General features: G+C 49.6%; 3 protein-coding genes across 12 annotated transcripts; all 3 read left to right on the forward strand.

Annotated features, from left to right (window-relative positions):
- Window positions 1-1,348: 1,348 nt before the first annotated feature.
- On the forward strand, window positions 1,349-8,672 carry Arm (armadillo). Of its 6 annotated transcripts, none has more exons than XR_013009480.1 (8): window positions 1,841-1,984; window positions 2,518-2,581; window positions 2,655-4,291; window positions 4,362-4,541; window positions 4,612-4,914; window positions 6,157-6,253; window positions 6,710-6,771; window positions 7,714-7,853. XR_013009480.1 is itself a non-coding variant. In XM_076429359.1 (7 exons), exons 2-7 carry the CDS (start codon window positions 2,545-2,547, stop codon window positions 7,896-7,898), a joined length of 2,439 nt encoding a protein of 812 aa, XP_076285474.1. In that variant the 5' UTR covers window positions 1,349-1,539; window positions 2,518-2,544; the 3' UTR covers window positions 7,899-8,672. The 6 variants fall into 6 exon arrangements, 4 of the variants coding, with proteins under 4 accessions (XP_076285474.1, XP_076285476.1, XP_076285473.1 ...); XR_013009481.1 differs by having other exon boundaries at window positions 6,713-6,771; XM_076429359.1 differs by lacking the exons at window positions 1,841-1,984; window positions 6,710-6,771 and adding an exon at window positions 1,349-1,539 and having other exon boundaries at window positions 7,714-8,672.
- Window positions 8,673-8,810: 138 nt separating this feature from the next.
- Window positions 8,811-22,028, forward strand: LOC143211569 (atrial natriuretic peptide-converting enzyme). 3 transcript variants are annotated; one of them, XM_076429372.1, is made up of 13 exons: window positions 8,811-10,873; window positions 12,059-12,289; window positions 15,582-15,765; window positions 17,422-17,635; window positions 17,726-18,100; window positions 18,427-18,659; window positions 18,751-18,957; window positions 19,042-19,255; window positions 19,327-19,472; window positions 19,573-19,744; window positions 19,838-20,085; window positions 20,667-20,785; window positions 20,872-22,028. In XM_076429372.1, exons 2-13 carry the CDS (start codon window positions 12,242-12,244, stop codon window positions 21,043-21,045), a joined length of 2,334 nt encoding a protein of 777 aa, XP_076285487.1. In that variant the 5' UTR covers window positions 8,811-10,873; window positions 12,059-12,241; the 3' UTR covers window positions 21,046-22,028. The 3 variants fall into 3 exon arrangements, with proteins under 3 accessions (XP_076285487.1, XP_076285488.1, XP_076285489.1); XM_076429373.1 differs by lacking the exon at window positions 8,811-10,873 and adding an exon at window positions 10,888-11,957; XM_076429374.1 differs by lacking the exon at window positions 8,811-10,873 and adding an exon at window positions 10,888-11,957 and having other exon boundaries at window positions 12,063-12,289.
- On the forward strand, window positions 21,576-24,726 carry LOC143211582 (pyridoxine/pyridoxamine 5'-phosphate oxidase). 3 transcript variants are annotated; one of them, XM_076429399.1, is made up of 6 exons: window positions 21,576-21,717; window positions 23,198-23,343; window positions 23,424-23,523; window positions 24,048-24,122; window positions 24,206-24,408; window positions 24,480-24,726. In XM_076429399.1, the coding sequence occupies exons 1-6, from the start codon at window positions 21,715-21,717 to the stop codon at window positions 24,610-24,612; spliced, it is 660 nt and encodes a 219-aa protein (XP_076285514.1). In that variant the 5' UTR covers window positions 21,576-21,714; the 3' UTR covers window positions 24,613-24,726. The 3 variants fall into 3 exon arrangements, with proteins under 3 accessions (XP_076285514.1, XP_076285513.1, XP_076285515.1); XM_076429398.1 differs by having other exon boundaries at window positions 21,577-21,717; window positions 23,097-23,343; XM_076429400.1 differs by having other exon boundaries at window positions 21,577-21,717; window positions 23,207-23,343.
- Window positions 24,727-24,810: the final 84 nt, after the last annotated feature.

Raw genomic sequence — 24,810 nt, forward strand, 5'->3', positions numbered from 1 at the left:
GTGGATGGACAAATATCCACTGGAATCCATTAAAAAATTGCCGTGTCCCGGTGAATTGTCTTTTAATTGAAATTGATCTGTTTGACCACAGGATATTATATCCTTCAGTCTGCCGGCTTGTCGGAGATATTGGACCGTTACAGTTACAGGGCGCTGTTTGTTCCACCGGCTGCTGGCATACTTTCTCGCTGCCGAGGTGCCGAAGTGCCAAGTACGATACGTTTGCGATATCTGTGCCGGCGTGCGGCGTCACGTGACCCTACGGATAGTCATAGTTAACGTGTGTATGTTGTCATCAGCAGTGCCGGCGTTAGGGTAGGGCGCCAGACCTGTAGGGGCGCCACTGCCTAGCGCACCCCCACCCTCTCCCGCCACGTGATACACCCTGTGCCTGCCGCGTTTTAAACTTTATAATTGTTTATAATGCAGCGCAATGCTCAAGAATATCCGCATGTACGAATGTGTGGAGAACTCAATTTTTCGAAACTACAATCAATAAAACCGTGTTTAAATCAAAATCAAATTGATTCGTGCATAAGCCGTTCAACCTGAGTTCTCGTTCGAAAATGAAAGTGACAAGAAATGAAAATGAACATGAAAGAATAAAGGAAATACAAAACTTTCTGTGTCTACGACGATAGCTCTGGATAAAGCTGAGGAAAGTTCTAAGAACTCTTTCGTTCATGTATATTTCATGTATATTCATTTATATTTATATCCCTTTGGAGTGGCCTGCTAATTCGTGTTCGTGGCCTAGAGCGCCATGACAATCTCGCCCAAGGTGCTGGCGGTGCTAAAACCATCACTGGTGATGGGCATATAGGTAGGGCCCCGGAACGACTGCAACTTGCGCTTACGAATCACCGATGCGTCATTGGAATGCCATGCGAACGGTGCGTCGCGCGTCGATCTCATATCGGTGAATCGTTGATCGTTCGGGTTCGGCCCGTTTCATAACCTAACATTTCGTATTGGTAAATAGTAGGTGCTGTGGAAAGTACTACTCACTCGCGTGGAGGTGTTGGCCGCGCGGCGCGTGGGTGGATCACGATTGGACGAAGGTAATCGGAAAATTCGGGAACGGAGATTGGCGAATCGTGTCGGATGATGGGATCGAGTATTCGCGTGACGGGTAAAAATCGATAAATACCCTCCTAGAGACATCCGACTAATCGAGGTTGCGTCGCGGAGCGAAACAGAGTGTAGGTGCATCGTGCACCGTGCACGTACACGTAATACGTGTAGCGGGCGAATAGCGGCGCTGCGCGACGACTTTTCTCGACGCGTCGAGTGTCGGTGCGGCCGACAGGTGGCGGCAGGGTCGAAGATTGCGCGTCGTTTTCCGCCATCTTTAGTTGACGGACCCGAGCGAAGAGACAAGCCAAGAGAGCTCCGTGGCGAGAAGAGATAAGGTGAAGAAGCGGTCGGTTCACGGGGGCAAAAGGGAATTTGGTGGATCGAGTGTCGCGGTACCGAACCAGCCGTGTCCTCGCTCGAGCACGATTCACGAAATCGCCGTCGGCCGATCCTCGCGATACGGTAAGCACAGTAGAATACCAAGTTCGTTCGCCATTACATCGTACGTACGTCGACCGATAGGGGGGAAAAAACTTGTCATTTCCGTGACGGTAGTGTTTACGCTGGGTGTGTCAAAGTGTTTCTTCTCGGGCTTCTTTCTCTCTCTTCCGTCTTCTCGTTACTCGTTCTCTCTCGCTCTCTCTTCCTCTTTCACTCTCTCGCTCTCTCTCTCTCTCTCTCTCTCTCTCTCTCTCTCTCTCTCTCTCTCTCTCTCCCCGTCTGTCTGTCCGACTGTGTGCGTGCCTCTCTCTCTCCTCCGTTCTCTGTTCTCTCTGTTCCGGCAGTGTACACGTATATCGCGGTTAATGTATCTCTCGACCGTTCTTCCGTTGTTCCGTTCTCGCTTCCCTGTCGTTCTCCGCGCACCGCGCACCGCTCTTCGCTGGTCGTCGATCCTCGGAAAATGGTGATGCATTGGATTCTCGGATCTCGGAGGCTTTGTTGTGTGCCGCACGCCCACGCGCGTCCCTCTACCTTCCGTCTCGCGAGCGAGAGAATCGTTCGCGCTTCCTCTCCGCACCTCTAGCTGCTTCTCGGCCGCCGTGATTTTCTAGCACATTCTTTCGAATCGAATCGTGTCGCGTCGTTCCTCGAGCAACACCTTGCGGCTTGTCGCGCGACAAAAGCGGAAGCTGCGGGGACCCTCGCACGGAAGAATTTTTCGAGTCCGGCCACATTCCGTGCGGGCTCGTCCTCCTTCCATTATTCGCGACACGGTGCACTGACCCTGTGCGCGTCTTCGCGTCTTTGTAGATTGTACTCGGCAACGTGACGAATAGCGTTCGGTTACGCCTCGCGGACATGTAATACGAAATTTTTATCGCTTTCCGATACGGAACGCGATAGATCGCGGACTTTGACTCACACGACTGTGTTTGAAATTTTACAACCATCGATTATACGTCACACGTATGCGTTACAACGTTTCTCTGTCCGCAGGTGTGGATAGACTCTCCCGTAGGAGCCATGAGTTACCAAATGTCTATGAATCAATCCAGACCGAGTAAGTATTCTTTGCAAGTGCACCACAGAAATTTCAGTCCGCTCCAAGTTAACGTACTCCCTTTTTCTCGCAGTGTCTCATGGGAACTACCAGGGACCCGGGGACCTGCCCATGGGTTCCACCAAAGAACAGACCCTGATGTGGCAGCAAAACTCCTACATGGTGGACTCTGGAATTCATTCGGGCACCGTCACCCAAACACCATCCCTCTCGGGCAAGGAGGATGACGAGATGGAGGGAGATCCTCTGATGTTCGATCTGGATCAGGGCTTCGCCCAGGGTTTTACCCAAGATCAGGTAGACGAGATGAACCAGCAGCTGAGCCACACAAGGTCCCAGCGGGTACGAGCTGCTATGTTCCCCGAAACATTGGAGGAAGGCATAGAGATTCCCTCCACTCAGTTCGATCCTGCTCAACCCACAGCCGTGCAGAGACTAGCAGAGCCTAGTCAAATGCTGAAACACGCAGTTGTCAATTTAATCAATTACCAGGATGACGCGGATCTGGCGACTCGCGCGATACCGGAATTGATCAAGCTGTTGAACGACGAGGACCAGGTTGTCGTGTCCAAGGCGGCGATAATGGTACACCAGCTCTCGAAAAAAGAGGCGTCTCGTCATGCGATCATGAACAGTTCTCAAATGGTGGACGCGTTGGTGCACGCGATCTCGAAGAGCAACGACCTCGAGTCGACCAAAGCTGCGGTCGGCACTTTGCACAACTTGTCGCATCATAGGCAAGGTTTGCTGGCTATATTCAAGAGCGGAGGCATACCAGCCCTCGTGAAATTGCTCAGCTCCCAAATGGAGTCCGTGCTTTTCTATGCCATCACGACCCTTCACAATCTCTTGTTGCACCAGGACGGCTCGAAGATGGCCGTACGCATCGCCGGGGGTTTGCAAAAGATGGTCGCGTTGCTTCAGCGCAACAACGTCAAATTCTTGGCCATAGTGACCGATTGCCTGCAAATCTTGGCGTACGGTAACCAAGAGAGCAAGCTGATCATACTGGCTTCGCAAGGACCGATCGAGCTGGTACGCATCATGCGCTCCTACGACTACGAGAAGCTCTTGTGGACGACATCGCGGGTGCTGAAGGTGTTGTCGGTTTGCGCGAGCAACAAACCAGCGATCGTCGACGCAGGTGGCATGCAAGCGCTCTCGATGCATCTCGGAAATCCGAGTCAGAGGCTCGTCCAGAATTGTCTATGGACGCTGCGAAACTTGTCCGACGCCGGCACTAAGGTAGACGGATTGGAAGTATTGTTGCAGAGCCTGGTGCAGATGCTGAGCTCGACCGACGTGAACGTGGTCACCTGTGCCGCCGGTATCTTGTCGAATCTTACCTGCAACAATCAACGCAACAAAGTAACGGTGTGCCAAGTCGGAGGCGTCGACGCCCTGGTCCGCACTATCATTTACGCGGATAGCCGAGAGGAGATCAGCGAACCGGCGGTATGCGCGCTCCGTCATTTGACGTCGCGCCACGGAGAGGCGGAAACGGCGCAGAACTCCATTCGTCTGAATTATGGAATCCAAGTGACGGTGAAACTGTTGCAACCACCGTCGCGTTGGCCCCTCGTCAAAGCGGTTATTGGATTGATCCGCAACTTGGCGCTGTGCCCGGCGAATCACGGACCGCTTCGCGATCAGGGTGCAATTCGCGACCTCGTCAGACTTCTGATGGACGCTTTCCCCGAGACGCAACGAGTAGGCTAATCTTTCTTACGATATCCTCGATGCATTCTCGATACGTAGAATCACGAAATTTCTTGTTCAGCAGCAACGATCGTCCGTGGCGAGCACCGGAAGCCAGCAGACTTCGGCAGCGTTCGCGGACGGCGGTGTGCGCATGGAAGAAATTGTGGAAGGGACCGTGGGAGCGCTTCATATTCTCGCGAGAGAGTCGCATAACAGGGTGATCATCCGATCGCATAACGTGATTCCGATTTTCGTGCAGGTTCGTTCTAATTGTTGGTTCTTTATCGATTTTAACAATCGGCGTCTAATCGTTTTGTATCGTAACGCAGCTGCTGTTCAACGAGATTGAGAATATCCAACGCGTGGCAGCTGGAGTGCTTTGCGAGCTCGCCGCCGACAAAGAAGGTGCTGAAATGATAGAACAAGAAGGTGCTACCTCTCCTCTGACGGAGCTGCTCCACTCTAGAAATGAGGGTGTCGCCACGTACGCGGCCGCCGTGCTATTTCGCATGAGCGACGACAAACCGCAGGAATACAAAAAACGGCTCTCGATGGAACTGACCAACTCGTTGTTCCGCGAGGACACAAATCTATGGAACAACGGCGACTTCGCGATGCCCCCGGATCTACAGGTACCGTACGATACTTACTAGTCATCGATGCATGCCTCGCTTACGCCGTGGCTAAATTTATTTTTTTACCGACACTTTGTAACACGGACCATTTATTTTGTTCGTTTTCCTTATATTTTTCTGATCTGGCGGCATGTGCTGCGATAAGAATATGCACTATTTAATATTTCCTTGTACCGTGTGCCGTGTGTAGCTTTCGAATAGATTTCAGGCGATCGGATTATCGAGGAGAATTTGCCACATACGAGTTCCTTCTGTACACGATCGGTTACACAGTGTTAAGTAAATTGAGCCACGAAAACGGAATAGCGATAGCGAATACTCTCCTGACCTAGTACCTAGTCACACAGCAGGTACATACTTGCACACGTAATCTTCCCCGCCATGTAAGTTTAGAAGTGTACGACTAGATAGTTTGCAGAAGTAAATGTCGTTATCCATTATTCCAGTTTGCACAACTTTAAACATCTTCGAAAGACAAACGAATCCAACGAGAAACGCAAACGCGGCTTATATTTGTTTTTTGTTTCTTTTTCTCTCTTCGTTTTTTCTTTTTTTTTTTTTAATCAACGTTGTGTCGAAGCAGAATAATTTGAATCGTGCAAGTCGTACAGTTGTTTCGGTACAGTTGTATTGTTAAATGCATTCCTATCGAACGCGTTGTCCGCGAACGTAGATCGAGTGCCAGGGTCGTGCCTAATGGAGCAATGGAACCTGTAATAAATGTACAGCGATGACTTTATCATTATCATCCTCAGTTTGCAACGTTGCGTTATGCATGAGAATGCGTTTCGTTCCATTCGTGTTTCAATCCCTTTTTCAAAGCTGAGTATAACGAAAACGACATTACCGCGATATTTTACTCTCTCGCTCACCTACCTACTTTTCTCTCTAACACTTTCTCTCTCTCGTTCTCCTCTTTCTCTCTCTCCTCATCTGTTCCATCTTTCGAACGCAACAACAGACGCGTTACACACCGACACACGTTCTACACTCCGTATTCGTATCCGCATCCGTAACCGTATCCACATCCGTATCCGTGCCTACACCCCCGTATTCATATTATACATATGCATATATCGTATCGCCGCCGCCTTTACTAATTTTCATCGCGATTTGCCGACACGATACTGCGACGACGAGTAGTCGTCTTTACTCGCCCTTTACTCTCGACGCGGTGTTAAAGACACGCCTACACGAGAAGATACGTTTTGTGTTGATCTGAGCCTACCTAATCTTCAGGACATGCTTGGCCCTGATCAAGGCTATGATGGTATGTATGGACAAGGACCTCCTAGCGTACACAGCAGCCACGGAGGTCGAGGGTATCAGCCGCACGGTAAGTCATTGGCGTCATCCTTTCTCTATCCGATTATCGCTTTCGAACGATCGAAAACCTCAGTGGAACGTAGCCGAACTTACAAATTTCTCTGTTCGAGATTCAATCCTAACGTCACCGTTAATCTTCTCCGGGAGTTTTCGTAGCATCTCGCCTTACGCGAGTTAGCGGGAACAAGAATGTACGCATTAACTGTGGGAATCGTAGGAGAACGGGTGTTAAATCGTAATGGGTCCGTGCATTGGAACGGGAACAGATTTGTAATGGGTTTGCGGGTTTTCGTGTGCTCGTGCCTTTCTTGTTTTTCTATGATCCATACATTCTATACGTAGCATATTTCGCGGATTTCAAAGAGTTTCTTCTCTCGAATAACACGTGTCTCTAGAATACTGTATCTTACTATTACTCGACGATAAGAAGAAAAGCAGCGCATTTAATTAAATGTTGTTTTAACAGCAGCTTAACCCACGGACTTATATTAAAATACAGGCTATCAACAGTATCTCGCAGTAACATAGGTGACACTCAGCTCTTACTTACTGTTCTATGCTTCTTTGATTATATTAATCGCTACATGTTCTTCACACGCATTTCATTGTTTCCACATTTAATATTTCTATTATGGTCGCCACACGTATGTATCTATCGCTGAGTTTTTGTAAATTGTATCCTATTTGTAACTGCACGTTTTGCGAATGCACATTTTTCTTTCTTTCTCGTTGAATACCGTATTACACGCACAATACACACAGAGATTCATTAGGGATTTTTTCCGTAATCTTTCTACTCGCAGAAAAAGTTTTTCATGCATGACGTATTTTCGTTATCCTTTTCCCTAATTGAATCTACTTTACGGTGGAAAGAAGAATAGAAACGTATTCGTAAGTAATTAGATAAGGTGTTCGCTTTCGCGAACGTGTCGAGAGAACGCGCTCAGTCATACGAATACCGCAACAGAGTCGTGACGAATTCGTTTGTGCCGCCGCTCGCTTCTCGATTCAGCCAAAATGAAAAACACTGTGAAAAATCGTACATGATTTCAAGTTTCGATGATTCGTTTTACTCGTATCGATGACTTCTCGTCGTTTCTCTCGTTGCCTCGAGAAGTTGGTTTGCTTTATTCGCGCGTGTCGTTCTGCTTTTGGATTTTTTGATCCCGTTGTTCGAAGTTTATCGTTTGTCGTCGTTCACGTACCTTTACTCGTTTACTCGTGTATCTTGCGAAGAAAGAGCAACGAATGTTTTGTTTTCCTTTTTCTCTCTCTCTCTCTCTCTCTCTCTCTCTCGGCAAGAAAATTGATCTTTTGCGAATACTTTAGCGACCGTTGTGCTCTACTTATTACTGGTTGAGGAAACTATTTTAGACAAATCTTTAGCGGCGTAGTTCTTGTCGATTCGTGTGATCGGATCGAAGAGGGGACCGTCTGGTGTTGATCATGAAACATTTTCTTCCGGAACAGGTTATGGCCAGATACCAGTAGATTCCATGCAAGGATTGGAGATAGGTGGAGGGTCGACGTATGGCGCGATGGACACTATGGACGTAGCGCACGAGGGTGACCTGAGTTTCGATCATTTAGAAGAGCTTCCCGCACCGCCACAAGACAACAACCAGGTCGCAGCCTGGTACGACACCGATCTCTGAAACTGTGCCAGCGCAAAACACATTCACGCACACATTTAAACACTCCGACGACACGAATATCAACATACACGTTCATTCACGCAAAACACGTACACATACGAGTTTCGCTCGCGTGTTTGTGCGACGTTATCATCTTTTATCCGCGTATCACCGGTTGCGCCACCGGTACATATTTCCTTGTACAAAACGCCATACCCATTCGTGGTGCGGCGTTACGGTCAAAATCGAACACACGATTTAAGTATCGCGCGTCGACCGGAGAGAACGCACTGCCCGACACTGTCGATTGCCTGAATAATCCATTATATCATAGGTCTCCTTCGAAACTTGCGAATCTATTGAATTGCAGAGAGCGTTTACCTATTTATACCGCTAACCCCGAAACGATAGTATCATTCTCGAGTATCAGTGAATTACAATCACGAATAAATATAAACGAATATCAATGAACTTTCGCATTACGTATTTTACAGGGTAGTTATACTTAATTTTTATTATTATCATTAAAGAAAAAAAAAATAACGTAGCTACGCAATCGTGGCGCGGAGTACTTTGCATCCTTCGATGTCGATGTATCCGCCTTCGATCGCTGTCGATGTATCTAGACCTATAAGAGAGAAAGAGAGAGAGCGAGAGAGAGGGAGAGAAAGAGAGAGCGCCCGAGAAAAAAGAAAGAGAGCGAGAGAAAGAGTGACAGACATGTAATTCGTAAACACCATGTATATGTATCGTTTAATTGTCCAAACGAATAAACTGAGCGATTAAGTACTCGAACTGCGTTAAGCGTTGCTTAGTTTACTAGTTTTCACCATCCGTTATCGCGAATCGTGTATCGCGTGCTACTGCTCGGTGAACGAGCAGCTTTCGAACTCGCCTGTTTACCGGGATCGAGAACCTCCTTATAATTTCGACTCGGCTCAACGTACTCGGCAGCAAGCTTCGAGCTGATTTCTCGCGCAATCACGTTCGCTTACCGATTCGTCGATCCGGTCATCGAAACTAATACCTTATTTGGAAGCCCACCGCAAAGGTATACCGAACGTATTTACCGACTTATGTGTAGACTGCGGATTTTGTGCATTTATGACGAAAATGGGCGCGTACAATTTAAAGCAGTGAACATGTTAAAGATATTTAAGGACATCAATGTATTGTTTTCGGTTTAATAAGATAATTAAAAGAAGAATACAATTTTTATTTGGCTCCTGTGTCCTGCGAACATTTTTTATTTTGCATAAAGATCCGCAGTCTGCTTATGTGTTTACTCATTTTTATTTATTTTCTCTTTCCATGACATCGTTGGAAATATCGTAAGGTCCGAATGGAAAATAATTGTACAGGGTGTATAAAAAGTAGTGGTCATCCGTTCTAGAGGTGAATCTACACCTCTGGATCGGTGGACATTTGTAAGAGAATTGTTAAAGTTTGTTTTTACATCAATACCTTCTATTCGTCCAGATGAGGAAAAGTTTTAAAAGAGCCACATGTCGCAAACAAATAGTTATTGAGATATAAGTTGTTGAAGTTCTTGCAAAACTTTATTGTGTAGAATTCTACAAAAGCCTACTACAGTCCACACGACTGTGTCGATGAGACAGAACATGATTGTGTGCGTGCCTCGAGTCAAATGAAATTTAAAGGGACATTCGTCGCTAGGCCCGTACAACGTCATCGTCTCCCTGCCCATTCGGATCATAAATCTGAAGTAGCAAAATGTGAAAGAATACCTTATATCCATTTTTAAACATAAGAATATTAATTCTGAGTTATAAAATACTAATGTCTAGGTACTTACAAATTTTTCAGAATCTTCTGTTTTGACGAAAATCGCGTTTTGACATCCTGAAATAAAATATAATTTAATAAAAATATGACATATAATTTGTAATTCATAAGATTAAGGTAAATATTTATTGGTGTAAAATTGCAATTAAAACAAAGGAACAAAAATCCTGCATTTCTTTCTTTACAATTCTAATGATAAACAACTTTTCTTTCTTATAAAAAATTTTGCGACAACTTGCTCTTACAAATGTCCACCGATCCAGAGGTATACATAGATTCACCCCTAGAACGGATGACCATTACCTTTTATACACTTTGTACTCTGTACAAAATTAAACACAGAAACGCGACGCATTCAAAGCATCCGGGAGTCTGTATGACGAGTATCGACCATCCCCTCGGTAGCAATGTCGCTATAACGTATCGTGGGGGACTGCTGTGGACGGAGGTGGGAAAAAGGTGCCGTATACGTGCTCGGTGAAATCTGCGATTGCGAGGAGATCAAATCGCTCTGAAGTGAAATGACGAATCGATCGCAGGAGTCGAACGACGGCTACCCTCGTTCGCGAAGAAATTCATCGAGTCTTCTGGAAGCGATCGCAAGGAATCGAGAGAGGAGAAGGGGAGGGTTCCCATTGACACGTGTTTTTGTGCAACCTATGCAAATGCCGGGAATTAGTGCGAGAGTTGGTAAACGGTATACCGGAGGCGAACTTGCGACGGAGAAGGGCGCGCGTTCGTTCGCCAGGTCATTAATCGGCAGTCGACTGTCGAGCGGCGCACATTCGTGCGTGTACCTCTCTCCTGGAAGGTTCGGCTATCGCGTTAACGGTTACTCGTTTCCGTGACACGAAGAAAGAGGACCGCGCGGTCTCGTCGGTTGTTTCGTATAGTGCGCTGGGAGCCCCTGCTCGTAACGTTCACGTGGATCGAGAGGGAAGCGCTTCCGGTCTGACCAACAGCTGTCGCCTCGACCTGGAGTACTATTTCGAGCGAGACCACGAGAACACGATGTCGCATCGATCTCGGTGAATATCGCGCGTGCGTATCGATCGTCCCCTTCATTCGAACGATCCGATCGTCGATCTCGCCTGCCGAAAGGACGAATGGCACGTCGATGACATAAATCCTGGAGTAGACAGCTTAGCGAACTCTCGGCGAAATAATCGCGGGAAAGGAGCGCAGGCGAGGTAAGTCCAAAAGTGGAGCACCTTTAAAACCAATGTCGGATCGCGCTCCGCATTCCCGATCGGTCAAAACTTTCAGCCGTAGAAATCCTTCGTCGAAAAATCCTTCGGAGCGAAGTTCATTTCCGACGTTACGGCGATGCTGTTGCTCGACGCGAAAGAGTATCGCGACTTTGGTAATCGACACCGCTCGGAGACCGCGGCGTTCATTTCTATCCGCAAGCTACCCTTGAAACGCGATAGTCCGACGAGTGGATCGCCAGAAAAAATGTGCCACGCGATATAGAAAACACGGTTCATTGACAGTCGACCGCTCCACTCGAAGTTGGAGACGGGGAAGGCGACAGGCGACTTCGATGTTGTTCGACCGAATCCAGAGTCAAACTAGTTACCCTTGAAAGTTGCCTCGGAAGAGCGGTTTCGACTGCAGTCGAATTCCTCGGGAACTGGTTAAACCTAAAAATATCCTTTTTCATGTATGCGTGTCGCGATTCGCGTGCCCGTCCACTTTGGGGAAACAGTCTGGACGATCTCGCGTGAAAATCACGATCGTTAGGACGCGCCAGAGGTGTTTGCGAAAACGATGGCGCGTTGAATGGAAAAGCTACGAGGCAGGCGATCGAACAAGTTCGTCTTCGGGAAAGGTGGCGCGTCGCGGCGCACCGCGTCGGGTCGTGACGCGTCTTGCGGAGAACCGGTAATGACGTGAAAGTGCATCCAAGAGCGAAGGAGCGAGGGAGCGAGCTGGAGAGCGAGTCTCCGTTCCTCTGGCAGTTTCGCTCGGTTCGAAACAATCTCTCTCGCCTGGCAGTCGGTCTCTCGACTCGCTGTCGGAGAAATTGTTCTACGGCCCCGACGATCGAATTGCTTATCTAGTCGAGCGTCGAACACCTCGCCTGTCTCTACTTCGCCCGTTCCCCGGGGTTCCGCGTGAACTTTTCGATGTGGTAGCAGCGCGGCGCCGGCTACGATTACTCTTGTGCACCTGTTGCTCGAGTCGTTGCCTCGTAGATCACGCGAGCCGCAGACTACATTTCGCGCGACGCGCCACGGAAATTGCTGTCGGTGATTCTCGAGTCGACAATCGGTGGGTGAAAACGCGCGTGACACGCGTGATTTCTTTTCGGGAAGAAAGCGCGGCACGAGCACGTCTCTGCGTTATTGTAATCGTTGTTTTTATCTGTACAGATAGCCAGGGACGTATCCTCGAGCGTACAAGCAATCTCGTCGGGATCGTAATCGTCGGCAAAGACCACAAGGTTCCAGCGACGGAGCTCGGCGCGAGGATGATGTTTGCTCGGCTGCACGCGGCAAACATACCGAAGGACCGTTGACGGCGCCGCAAAGAAGAATCGTTGGAGCCGCACGAAAATGACCGTCGCGATGGAACACAAGCGGAAGAGCTCGTGGGATTCGAAGGTGAGACGAATCTGGCGCACTTTCCCCCTGCACGCGCTTTCCTCGCTCGTTACCTTCTCGTTTGTGTCCCGCGGTTAATTAGCTGGTTGGCCCCTGTGTGAAATCGGACGCGAAACAAAACGTAAAATCGAAGAGAAACGATGCATTATGCCGACGGAAACAACGCGTATTGTTTGTTCGACGAGAGTGCAAACCGCGCGGAGCGCCGGGAGACTCTTGTTATTTCGCGATAGAGACTTCTCATCTGGGCTATTCCGAATCGCTTGATAAAATCGTTAGTTTTTCCACGGGGACGCGATCTCGCGTCGATTTTGCCTCGCGTTGCGTACCGCGTTGCGTCGCGTGTTTTCGACCGTGGAGGTATCGCGTCTCCGGTAGACGGGTTGGCCTTGTTCTCCGTTGACCCCGAATGGCTAGCGATACACCGAATACCTACGCACTCGACGGAGAACTAGGTTGAAGAGAACTGGAATGAAGAACACGATGCGTTAGCTCGGGTTCGCTCGGCCTGGGTTGGGCCCGTCTATACATACATATCTGCTCTGTTCTCGATACCGTTACATCGGCGCTAGTGCCGGCAAATCACGCGATTGGCATTCCGCTCGAATACGCGAATGACATTTATCACGTGATCCGCGATCGCCGGTCTCGAAGACACGAAAACCCTGTTTTCCCGGACTTTTACTCCGAACTCGAATCACGCGGTTCGTGCAGCGCCGCGCACGGTTGCAGAGCGGCGTGCACGTCGATCCGTAATTTCGCCGGAGAGAATCGGTGGCTCGGGACACATCGATCCAGAGATAAAGCATAACGGAGAGCAGCGCGACGAACGAGAATTCCTCTTAATCGGTGAAAACGATTATCACGCGAACGGATAAACCGTCGAGCGATAACGACTATGTTTTACGGCGGTCGTACGGTTGGCTGCACGCACGTGCGATCGCGCGATCACGAGAGCGGCAAGCGACCGTGTACCGGTAAACGATTGTAATTTCAAGCGGGTAGAACTCGTTCCTAGATCCCTGCTCTTTTGGAAAGGTAGCTCGCCGGACGTTTAGAGTAACGGTAACAACGGCGAGGAAAGACACGAGGACCCATGGGCTCGGCGGGAGCCCATTCGGACTCGCTCGATTTCTTTCGCGCCGGTCATCGACACTGTTTCTTTCCGCGGGACGGCTCTCGTTTCTCGAGAACCGTCGAGAATCGGAGACCGTCCCGCGAATCGCCAGATACAATTATCGGCGAGCGATGCCGAGACTCGATCGACGGGAAATCGAAGCGAAAGGGACGCGACACCGATCTGCTCCTCCGAGCATCGGAAATCTAGCCGTAATAATTGTCGTCCGATACCATCCCAGCGGAACCGGAACGACGGAAAGACTATCGCGGGACTCTCTCTCCCTGGAACGAAAATCGACATCGAACTTTCACGAAAGCATCGGCTGTGGAAAGCACTTTCCTAACGGGCCGAGTCCTTATTTTCCTCGACATTGAAGTCGTTGACCGTACGACCGCTGCGTTGTCCTGCCTAATCTGTTCGACCGATCTCCACACTCTACACTTTCGATCCTGTTTTACGCGGATCCGAGCAAAAACGCGAGGAGAGAAAACGGCCACGAATTCCCGAAAGATCCGCCCAATTAAATCGAAAGAGGCGCGCGAGCGTGCGTTTCGCAAGCACGGTTCGTCGAACGGGAGATGCCTATGAAAACTCGAACCGAAGACCATTATCGAACTAGGTAGAGTGTGCACAAAGACTTCGTGCTCAAACTTTCATTCGACTTTCGTAATATCCCAGCGCCATTGTTCGCCAAAGACACCCCTTGCGCTGGATCGCAATCGGTTGCATAACCCGACAACAAAATCTCGATTCGTCGTGCCGCGCGCCAGTGCACCGAGTTCGATCGCAACGTGCCCCTGTCCCCGTATGAATTTCGTGCCGCGTTCGCAAAACCAGTATATAAGCGAGGGAGGGAGCGCGCCCGCGAAATCATCCTAATTGCTCGAGCCTTTATCAATTTAATAGCTGCCTATTGGGACCGTGCGTACAACGTGTCTCGTTCAAGCAACGACGAGATAATCGTCGCGCCGCGCCGGTTCCTGTCGTTACGCTACGGAAGCGATCGAAAACGGAGATCGAGCCAGATAGCAATCTCGTTAAACGGATAGCTGGTATTGGTAAACTGCTTTCCCGTTTCTGCGCCGATAAACGCGATCGTCGCTGCCACATACGAGCGTAGGATGTTGACTCCCGTGAGAAAACGAAATCGACCCTCGTCGATTCGCGAGACTCTCGCGAATTCACTTTTACTCGGCGTTCCCTGCCCGCTGCGACCCGAGTCTCCGTGCTCTTTTCGCCGAGCGAGGTCGATCGTCGATTCGGATCGGCCGATTCGAAGTCGATGCAGGCTGTGCCCCGGTCAACGATTTCTTAAACCGAGAGATAGACGTTTTGAGCGGTGCTGTCGTCGCTCGAGTAAGAAAAAGGCGCGCGCGATCCGCCGGTTCTCCTTTAGAGCGTGTGCCGAGCATAACATTTGAACGAGGGCGTAGGCCTCTTTGTGCCGCATCGTGCATCGTGCATTCGCGCGAACACACGCGACTCGCGAGCCTGTGTTGGTGATGGACGTGCACGTGCATCTCCGAGCATGCAGTCGCAGTCTCGTCGCATCGCATCGCATCAGGACGATTACACGGACGCTTGCTCCGGCGAGCGAGCGCGCTCGTCCATGGAGATAAGCTCGTTTCTCTCGACACTGAGTGCAACCGTTCGTACACGGTCCACCAAATACGTATTATCCGAATGATCTGGTATCGCGTGCTCGTTGCGGACGCACCCGGCTCACGCTCGAGTCTGATCGACCGCGTGAAACGCAGCGCCGCGCCGCGCCGCTTGCGTTGCGTAATCCATTCTTTTCGGAGCCGCGTCGATTACGCTCGCGTTCAATTTCTCGCGGCTCGAGACTGGATATGTCCAAGATACCCGTTCAGACGCGTTTTCGATCTGAACGGACTGTACAACGGGACGACAACACGCCGGAATCGAGCAGCGATTTGGAAACGCTCTCCGACCGCTGGATCGTTTCGGTGGTTTAATCCTCGTGTTCCCGCTTCGCCAGTAAGACGGAAGTATGCCGATTGCTAATAGAAGTCGTGCCTCGCGCCGAGAAATCTCGGTAATGCGGTTGCCTCGCGCCTATCGCGGATCCGGCGACCAAAGACGAGGCAGAAGAAGCGAGACTTTCGAAACGCGTAGTCGCGGCTCGAATGAACGAATGTGGTATTTTTGCAGATTTCGGTGAGCACGGTCAGCACCAGAAGATTCAGCCGTGCCGGGACCCCGAGCTCGATTCTGTCTTCGGACAGCGACATTCGATTCACCAGGAAACTCGGCGGCCAGTACCGTTGCGGGTGCTGCGTGTTGGCTGCGTTCCTGCTGTTCCTTCTGTTTTCGGGTGTCTCGATTTACCTTGGCTGTAAGTATGATCGTTTGGTTTTTCTGGAACGCGGTCTATTCGGTGGCATTGCTGATCGGGCACGAAGATCCGCTCGGTCGGAGAATCGAAACGCGCGAAACTCGTTTTGTTCCCGGCGCTTTCTCCGCGGACTTGCCGCGCGATTTGCCAGTCGCGCTGCACCACGGTGGGCCGCGCCGAGCGGAGTCGTGCAACAAATGAAACTGCCGCTCCACGGTTAACCGACGATCGACGCCGGTCTAGCGAGCATGAAATTACTCGGTGAAATATGCACGCTAGCCGCCCCGTGATCGTTTCGCGAGACGAACGAGTTTTTACGGTCTTTGAGCGTTTCTCGAGCGGGCTAAAGTGCGAGGCGACGTCTTCCTTTGTTCTTTCGCGGACGAGGTTTTTCGCCGTGAACGGGTGCACTTCACCTTGGGATCGAGCTCGATCGTGCGATAAACGAGCAGACGAGCAAACGATGAGGAACGCGTGTTCGAGCGAGCGTACGAACAGGCTTGTTCTAATCGACGCGAACGAGCGAAAGTAACGGTGAACGTCGAACGGTAGGACGAAGTGCTAAAGTCCACGGAAAGACGGATTCGAGTTCTCGAATGTCGGGAAAAAAACTCGCGACGCGGTAGAAACACGCCGAAGATCGGCCGACCTTTTAAACTTTCAGAAAGTTTGCCGGCGCGCGGCTCAGTCGTTATTCCGTTGCGCGCTCTCGGAGAAACGGTCGAAGAAAAGAAAGATGATGCGGCCAGAGCCCATTCAGGTCTTTCAGCGCGCAAACATAACGGTCCGTCCGAGTTACCGACTACTCTTCGAAGAAAACACCGGCTCCTCCGGCTTCCGTCGCGTCTCTAGCAAACGACTCAAAAGAATGGGCTACCGTATTTTTCATCGCACGACGAAACCGCTCGGCGACGGAGAACGAGATCTTTTCGATTTCGAGCACTCGCGGTCCTTCGTCGCGTGGAAACGAACCGAACGAGTCGAAGAAGTTGTAGGACGCGTCGGTCCAGCGAAGCGAGGCCTTGAAAGTAGCAGAGCTAACGGTCTGACCGAGTTGTCGAGCCATCGCGTCTCCGACCCCTCCGACGTTCGACCTTAAAGAGGGAATCCGTGTCCTTGAATCGTTTCGATTCGTCACCGTGCGAACCCAATTCTCCTTTCGAAACTATTCGCGGCGCGACATCACCGGTACGACGTCCGCCGTGTTCCCAATCGATCTTTTATTACGAGAAAAGCGAAAACAAATCGCGTTCCGAAAACACGGTGAGAAACGGTAAAATGCGGTTTCCAGGGAAAACTCAGGTACTTCGAGGCGGTTCTTGCGCGATTCTCGCGCGCGGTCGGTCCGCAAGCCGCAAAAAAGATCGCTCGCCGTCCGCAACGAGTATCCAGGATCGAAAAAATACGATGTTTGCGGTGTAAAAACGATTGACCAAAGACACGGTGAAAGGTGAGTCTCGAGCGACTCGGCCGTCGAGCAAACCGACTCGAGCGCCCCCGATATACATATATTTCCTTGTCCCTGTTTAGACATCTGTGTGTACCTGTTCGGATTTTTCTTAAGATCGGTTACCCGAATAGTTTTACACGTCTAAAAATGACCGCACGCTTTCTTTCCAACGCATAACGGCAGCGCGCGTTTCCCGCTGATTTCAGACACGTTCCTGACGTCGGATCCTCCAGGCGATCAAATCTTCTTGGCCACGTTCCGAGTTACCGAAGGAGATTCGTTCGCCACGGAGCTAGCAGATCCCTCTACCGAAGCCTTTCGAATACGATCTCGGGAGTACCGCGATCGGCTGAATCTCGTGTTTCGCCGTAGCTGGCTGAAGCTCTCGTTCCTCGCCGCAGAGATATTAGCGCTCGATGGGTAAGTGGGTTGGAATTCGAAGCGGAAACAATTCCAGCTAGAGAAATCGGGTCGTGTGGACGATCGATCGAATTTTCGGAAATGTTCTAGAACCGAAGGCGGCGACCTAGTCGTGCACTTCGACGCTCGATTCGACCCGCGCTACCAGACGATCACCACCGCCGACATCGTGGAGATTCTGTCTCGGGAGATCAATCCCGAAACCTCCAAGTACTTGATGAACTTGACGATAGACTCGCAGAGCCTCGAAGTGCAGGAGAGCATAAAAGCGTTGAACGCTCAGGTGAGCCCGCAGGCCACGGTTTCGACGCCGCCACCGACAACTGCGGCTGCACCTCCGCCCAGAAGATGCAGTCCGGTGGACCTGTCCTATTGCAAGCACCTGCCTTACAACTCCACCTCTTATCCGAACGTGTTGGGCCACGGCTCCTTGGTCGAGGTGGAAGCGGACGTGATCGCCTTCAGGTGCGTGGGATCGCCGGCTTCGTCTAGATCAGTGGTTCTTCATAGGGCTGTAACTTTCCTTCGAAGATCGAAGATTTCGAAGCTTCGAAGCTTCGAATTCAGAAAGTACCAAGTTCCGAAAAGTTTCGAAGTTCGACCTTCGAAGGAAAGCAAGCAGTGCTCGTTTCGGTATCCTGTACTGTACATTTATGCATATTTTTGACATCCTGAACATCGTTCAGCCTCTACACTTGTAGGTCGAATAATTCATGAATGACTGGCCGAAAAGTGCAAAACTTGCCGACCTCTAGACCCCTATTTCACGTAAATTTCGCGTTGTCGAGCAGGGAACTGGTCGACGCGGAATGCTACCGGCTGGCCTACGAGTTCGTCTGCCAAGTTCTCCAGCCAGCGTGCGTCTCGAGCCAACCGGAAGACCAGCTGCAGCTGCCGTGCAGGAGCTTCTGCAGAGAATTCTGGAGCGGATGCGGCAGCCGACTTCCCGATAGAATCAAGCGACTGCTGGATTGCTCAAATTTCCCGGAGTACGCGGACCAGGGTGGTTGCAGAGCGAAACCAGGTAAATATCGTCTAGCTGACCCAGCGAGATCTAGCGCTGATCTAGGGAGCACGATTGGGCGTCCGAAATAATTCGTTGAATTTCCTCGTAGGATGTGTGCAGTCGCTGCAAGAGAAAGCATTGTCCTCAAGAATTTGCGACGGCGTGATCGACTGCCCTGACCTTTCCGACGAAAAGAATTGCGCTTATTGTCGCGACGGTTATATGCACTGCGGCGTAGGTAGAACGTGCATACCGCATAGCAAGAGATGCGATGGAAAAGTGGACTGCGCGAACGGCAGCGACGAAAAGGATTGTCGTGAGTACCGTTGAACAAGCTTAAGGGCGCGGTTCGATCTCGATCATTCTACGTTATATCCCCGTTCGCGCGTTTCTTGATCAGTGTCTTTGGCGCCGAGTATCCGAGCCGTCAAGTCTCAGCCTTTGGACACGCCGCACGCCGTCAAGTACAACAGCGAAGGTTTCGTGGTGTTCAACGAGAAGGGTACCATCGGCAAGCTGTGTACCGCTAATCTGAACGCGACGCTGCCTGGAACGGAAATGGAAACCGTTCTTCAGACCGCTGCCAGCTCTCTGTGCGGTTTGCTGACGTTCGCGTAAGCACAGTCTTCGAGCGAGACCGCGAGAACGATCGCGACAGATCCTAGATTCGATCCTTTCTGTGCAGAGGGGTGAAATCCGTGGAAATCAGAATCGACGACGAGGAGGACGTCCAATACGTGCACATGGAGGATCCATCCGCCACGGAGATCACTTTCGTCAGGGCTCCGTGTCCCAGCAGAGAAGCGATGTACGTCCGATGCTCCGAACTAGGTACGAAAAACATTGTAACACCGAAGCGAGACGATTAACGGAACGGTGAGAACGAGACCAACTGGTGCCGTCGAAAGTTTTACGGGGAATGTTTGTCTAGAGTGCGGCGTGCAATCATTGCGCGCAAAGAGCGGCACCCGCGGTTTGAATAAAATGGCGGAACCCGGCGATTGGCCTTGGCACGTGGCTCTGTTCAAGGAAGAGGTGCACGTGTGCGACGCCACCCTTGTCGCGGAAAATTGGTTGATCACTACGGCGTCTTGTTTCCAAGGGTTAGTTTCGTTGCTTTGGTTCGCATTTTTAATCGTCGACGCGACACGCCTGTCCTCGAGCCGCGAGTGTAACGTCGTCGTGACGCGTTTCAGTCAATCGAAAGCGGAATGGTCCGCGAGAATGGGCACCGTTCGGCTCTCGAGCACGTCGCCGTGGCAGCAGGAGCGTAGAATCGTGGGGATGATCAAGTCGCCGGTTGAAGGAAGCACGACCGTTCTGCTGAAGCTGGACCGACCGTTGACCACGTTCTCGGATTTCGTCCGACCAGTTTGCCTGCCGTCGAATCAGGGCCCACCGGCGAACTCGTCCCTCTGCAACACTCTTGGCTGGGCTAGAAACCGTAAGAATTCCGCTCGATCGATTCTCTCCGTGTCTACTCGCACGCGTATATGTACATACGCGTGTGTCTCGCAACCTCGAAGCCGCGCTATTCGTCTTACGATGCGTTATATAAGAACGTAATTACGCGTATCGTTTACGAGTTGTTGCATCGACCTTAGAGGGATGTTAGATCGCGGCGAGGCGACTTACACAATCGCCGGCGACGACAACTTTCTCGATCTCGAATCGGAACGAATATCCTTGAGGTTCGTGTAAATATACACTGTACACTTGTACATACGCGCGCGCGTACACCAAGTTTTGTTACAAGAAAGATACTCTTCTATACGCTGTGCTCGTTACGTCTTTATTTACGTGTTTTATGTCGCGTCAACCGCTACAGTTATTTTTCCGACGAGTAGATTGCATAGGAAAAATACTTCCAGAGATGCCGGCTGGTTTCGGAGCCCGCGACCACTCGTTACGTCTTTGACTAATTACTTAACCGTCGGGAACGTCGTGACGCGACTAAATCGATCGAGAACGATTTCCGTCTTTTTTTTTGCCATCGTTTTAACAAAGGCGTTGTTGTGTGATCAGGCGATCTACTGCAGAGGGTGCAGCTTAGGCACAGCGCGATGGAAAGATGCGAAAATATCAGCATCGCGTCGGTGAATAGCGTCTGCACCGAACCCGCCTATTCCACCGATGATTGCAACGTAAGTCTCTTCGAAAATTGCGCGGAATCAGGCGTAGATGCAGGGGTGCAAACCGTTGAGGACGGATCGTTATTTTCTGTTCGCAGGAGGAGGAGGTTGCCGGCAGTCCTATGCTGTGTCTTCGGTCGGATGGTCGGAGCTGGGCGCTGACGGGGGTCGGTAGTTGGCGTATTGCCTGCTCGAAAGCCGGCGTCGAAAGGCCTCGGCTCTACGACAAAGTTTCGTCGAATATCGCTTGGATAAGATCGACGATCGAGTGATTTCCCTGGGCAAAGTTCGACGAACAGAGTCTGAAACTGTACGCGAGTGTCGGTCTGGAACCGGACGACCGATCTGTCGGCCCATTAGCAGAACGGATACGAGGGAACGGATCGTTTCCGTTGCCACGACCGTTCCTGATTTATCGCTCCCTTCGGCGACTGTGAAATACACGCGGAAACATTGTACATTGATCGTATTAATTTCTATGCGCGGGAGTCGTGTCGCGTAGGTACACGAACGTTCGATTCTCTCTAGTAGAATAGTATGAGCGAGACGATATTCGGGCAACGTGTCACCCTCGTTGCACCGACTCGCTTTCGTTTTACGAGAGTGTAGCGTATGTATTTATATTGAACCGCGATCTCGGCCGCTAGCCGCTCGCTCGCTCGCTCGCCATCGCCTTACATAAGCGGAGATACCTTACATCAAGTTCAGATTCGCCGTACGGTAGGCGCGCACAGCTGATACATTCTGCGAGAACCTTTGTCGCTGATGCGAACCTAGCACGGCGCAGAGTCCGGTAGGGATGGTGGGAGACCTCGGTAGAGTTGCTAAATAAAAGCGCAGTGCTTGCGTGTCGACGGCGTTGGTTCAGTGGGATCGTTGAGCGACGCGCACGGTGAAAAACGGACAGAGGATTTCGGAACCGGTTCGGTGAAATCAACGAAATGGTAAGAATATCGTTTAGACACCCTAGTTTCCCCAATGTTTTCCGACTCCTCGGCTAAACCGTCTGCGAGAGACAAATTTCCAGAAGAAGGTAGAGGTGCGCGCGATTTTTCAATTTGGAAAAGTCGCGTTGGAAATAAAGAAAATAATTGGAAACTGGACAATTGAAGCTCCTTAAATCACTTTGGCGTTCCTCCCGAGCGAGAACGGCGGCTGTTACGCGTTGTTGTAGATCATGTTCGGTAGATTACGCTGAAACGTCGTTGTACAGTACAGCTTCACGAATAAAGTGGCACCAGATGTTTTGTTTTTATATAGTCGTTTGATCGATCGGCGCGTCGCACTGTGGTCCCAAATCCCCAAAAGCTGGCCAAAACCCATAAACGTACTTCAATTTCACCAAAAAATAGTATCCCATGGTTTTCGGGATCGCTGACTACAAATCTGAACTCAAAATTCGTAGAACGATTGTCAGTACTTTTCAAAAATGCATCACTTGAAAGATTTCACCGAATATCTTCTGCCTTTCTTCGCTTCCATCCTTTCGTTGGAGGTATCAAATTCTGAAGAAAGACGGTCAACTTCCTTCATTTGCTTATCGCTGTCAGGTATTTGTCTAGAGAGCCATTAAGCCACGCAGCAAACTTTGTAAAAAACTTATCTTCCGTTCTGTTTGCACTTTGACATTTTGTCCTAATTTTAGAAAGTAATTTCCCTAATACGATCTTTGTTTCATAATTCATGTCAATTCAACTCCCGTGCAGTTCGAATAGAAGTTCTTTCAGAATCAGAATTTTGAAGGCGTTCAGATATTACACTGACATTATTATTCAAGTAATATTTAATAAATCGATAAATTTGTTTTTCTCGTAAATCAGATTTCGCTGACAAGACTCTGAAAGTGAATCACAGAAATAAATATTTAAAACATATTGTCTAAGAATGAATTAAAGAGTAAAGAATTAATTACTTCTAAGAAATAATTTACTTAGACCCATCTGTCCCTTGAAGGTTGTTTTCTCTCTAGCTCTGTTATTGAGACGTTCATATCTCGGTAACAAATTCACTAAAAATAATGTTATTAACAGAGTGTTTTGAAAATGTCTGAATATCAGCTATAAGAATATGAAAAAAATAACGGGTTTTTTTTCAAAAATTGACTCGTGACCTTCGCAGGACATTTCAAGGTCACTATAAGGTTTACCCATCCCAATTGGTAAAAAGATCCTCGCTCATAATTCATTTTTTTGTTTGGGGATTTGGGACCACTTTGCGTCGCTTCGACTCGGCTTAACAGGAACAAAGTATAATGTTTGCATTCAAGGTAACGTAAAAGCAAAGCGTTACTCGATACGATCAATCTCGATCCTGATCGATACAGTTTCGGTGGTAGACGTCGAGCTGATGTTGCATTTGCTTTTGCTACGATCCGTTCGATGCATAACCAAACCGGTTCCTGTATGGAAAACGTCCTCTGCGAAGGGATTGCAGGGATCGGATCTCTCGGACCTGGCAAAGATCGAGGGGATCCTCGACCATCCGGTAGATCTGTTCAGGATCTGGCACGACGAGGCTCGCCGATACAATCCACATTCGCCAGACGCCTGTTGCTTGGCAACCGTTTCAAAGTGGGTGCATGATCGATCAACGATACTCGTCAAACGGGCGCGGCTCGCGGAAATCTTTAATCCGACGACCCTTCTTTCAGGGACTGCCGGGTGTCCGCGAGGAACATCGTCCTCCGGGAGTTCGACAACGACGGCTTCGTGATCGTGACGGATCGTCGAAGCAGGAAAACGGACAATCTAGTAAGTCGTCGGAAATAGGGCTGCTACTTTCCTTGGAGGGTTGAAGATTTTGAAACTCGATTTCAGAAACTTCGAAGGTGATGAGAATCGAAGTTTCGAAGCTTCCGATTAAAGCTTTTTTTTATATTCTGCGAAAATTCTGTCAAATCCTTTATTTATATTTTTATTCGTCAAAAATCATGATTAGACCGCGGATATTTATGGAATTTTTAATTTCTGCAGGCAAATTTCAAGAAAGTGGGAACGAATAAAATCTCATTTTCAGTGGTAGTAGCCTTTACAGATCCTAAATAAGTAAAAACCGTATTAAATTCTGTGGAATTTTATACTCTAGCATTTTTTGAACATTTTTAGAAGCAATAAATGCATAAAGATCCGCAGTCCAATCGTGACATATGTCACATGAAATTCGTAAGTTACAATTTTATACGATTCGAAGACTTCGAAACTTCGGACACTTCGAAGTTCCCTTCGTTCGCGAATTCCTTCCTGTTCTTCCTGTTGACGGTGATTGATCGTTCCAGAAAAACGTGCCTAGCGCCGCGATGTGTTATCTGTGGTGTTACGTTAACGAGGAAGGACAGAACCTCGCCAGACAGGTGCGTAACCGATGCTAGGGGATCGATGGATCCTCGATAACGAATTCGCGTACCCACACGGTTTGATTTGCGTCGACGCGTAGGTCAGGGTCGAAGGGATCGTGAGGGAATTGGAGAAGGAACAGTATCAGGCTATATACGATCGAGAACCGCTCTACTGTAAAATTCGATCGCACCTATGCCATCAGGGAAGAGAAGCTTGCTGGAAGGAATTGAAGCAGCGACACGACGAGATCTTGAATTCGGTCCGTGAAAACGAGACCGATTTACCGATGCCGGATCATTTGTACGTTTTCCTCGTTTCTAGCTATGGCACGCGTGTCGAACGTAACCACTGAATTCTCAATCGTGTTTCAGCATCGGCTACAAATTGTTCCCAACGATGATGGAGTTTTATTACGCGAGGGATCACCTGATAGGAGACCGGATCATTTATCGGAAGAAGGACGGATCGGACGAGTCTTGGGAACACCAACGAATCGCCGCGTAGCTGGTACACGTTCTACGTCGACGAGTTGCTCGACATTCATCGGAGCAGTTTCTACCCTTCTATCCTTGTGCCTTTATCGATGTAGCAAATAAATAACGAATGTATGAACCGCAACGACAGTTTCAAACTTGAATTTAAAACGGCGCGCAGGAGCGAGCGAATAGGTTCACCCTTAGACCATATACAATACTTATAGAC

The sequence above is a fragment of the Lasioglossum baleicum genome, chromosome 8 (assembly GCF_051020765.1).
Source record: "Lasioglossum baleicum chromosome 8, iyLasBale1, whole genome shotgun sequence".
Lineage (NCBI taxonomy): Eukaryota > Metazoa > Arthropoda > Insecta > Hymenoptera > Halictidae > Lasioglossum > Lasioglossum baleicum.

Bases quoted from the DNA above. Each gene is read 5' to 3' on its own strand.
- Arm (XM_076429361.1), top strand. The intron at 4,542-4,611 runs GTTCGTTCTAAT...ATCGTAACGCAG, and splicing joins TGATTCCGATTTTCGTGCAG to CTGCTGTTCAACGAGATTGA. The intron at 4,915-6,156 runs GTACCGTACGAT...CCTAATCTTCAG, and splicing joins CGATGCCCCCGGATCTACAG to GACATGCTTGGCCCTGATCA.
- LOC143211569 (XM_076429372.1), top strand. From the start codon at position 12,242: ATGACCGTCGCGATGGAACACAAGCGGAAGAGCTCGTGGGATTCGAAG. The intron at 18,101-18,426 runs GTGCGTGGGATC...GTTGTCGAGCAG, and splicing joins GCGGACGTGATCGCCTTCAG to GGAACTGGTCGACGCGGAAT. The intron at 19,745-19,837 runs GTTAGTTTCGTT...GACGCGTTTCAG, and splicing joins ACGGCGTCTTGTTTCCAAGG to TCAATCGAAAGCGGAATGGT.
- LOC143211582 (XM_076429398.1), top strand. From the start codon at position 23,120: ATGTTGCATTTGCTTTTGCTACGATCCGTTCGATGCATAACCAAACCG. The intron at 24,123-24,205 runs GTGCGTAACCGA...GTCGACGCGTAG, and splicing joins GACAGAACCTCGCCAGACAG to GTCAGGGTCGAAGGGATCGT. The intron at 24,409-24,479 runs GTACGTTTTCCT...ATCGTGTTTCAG, and splicing joins TTACCGATGCCGGATCATTT to CATCGGCTACAAATTGTTCC.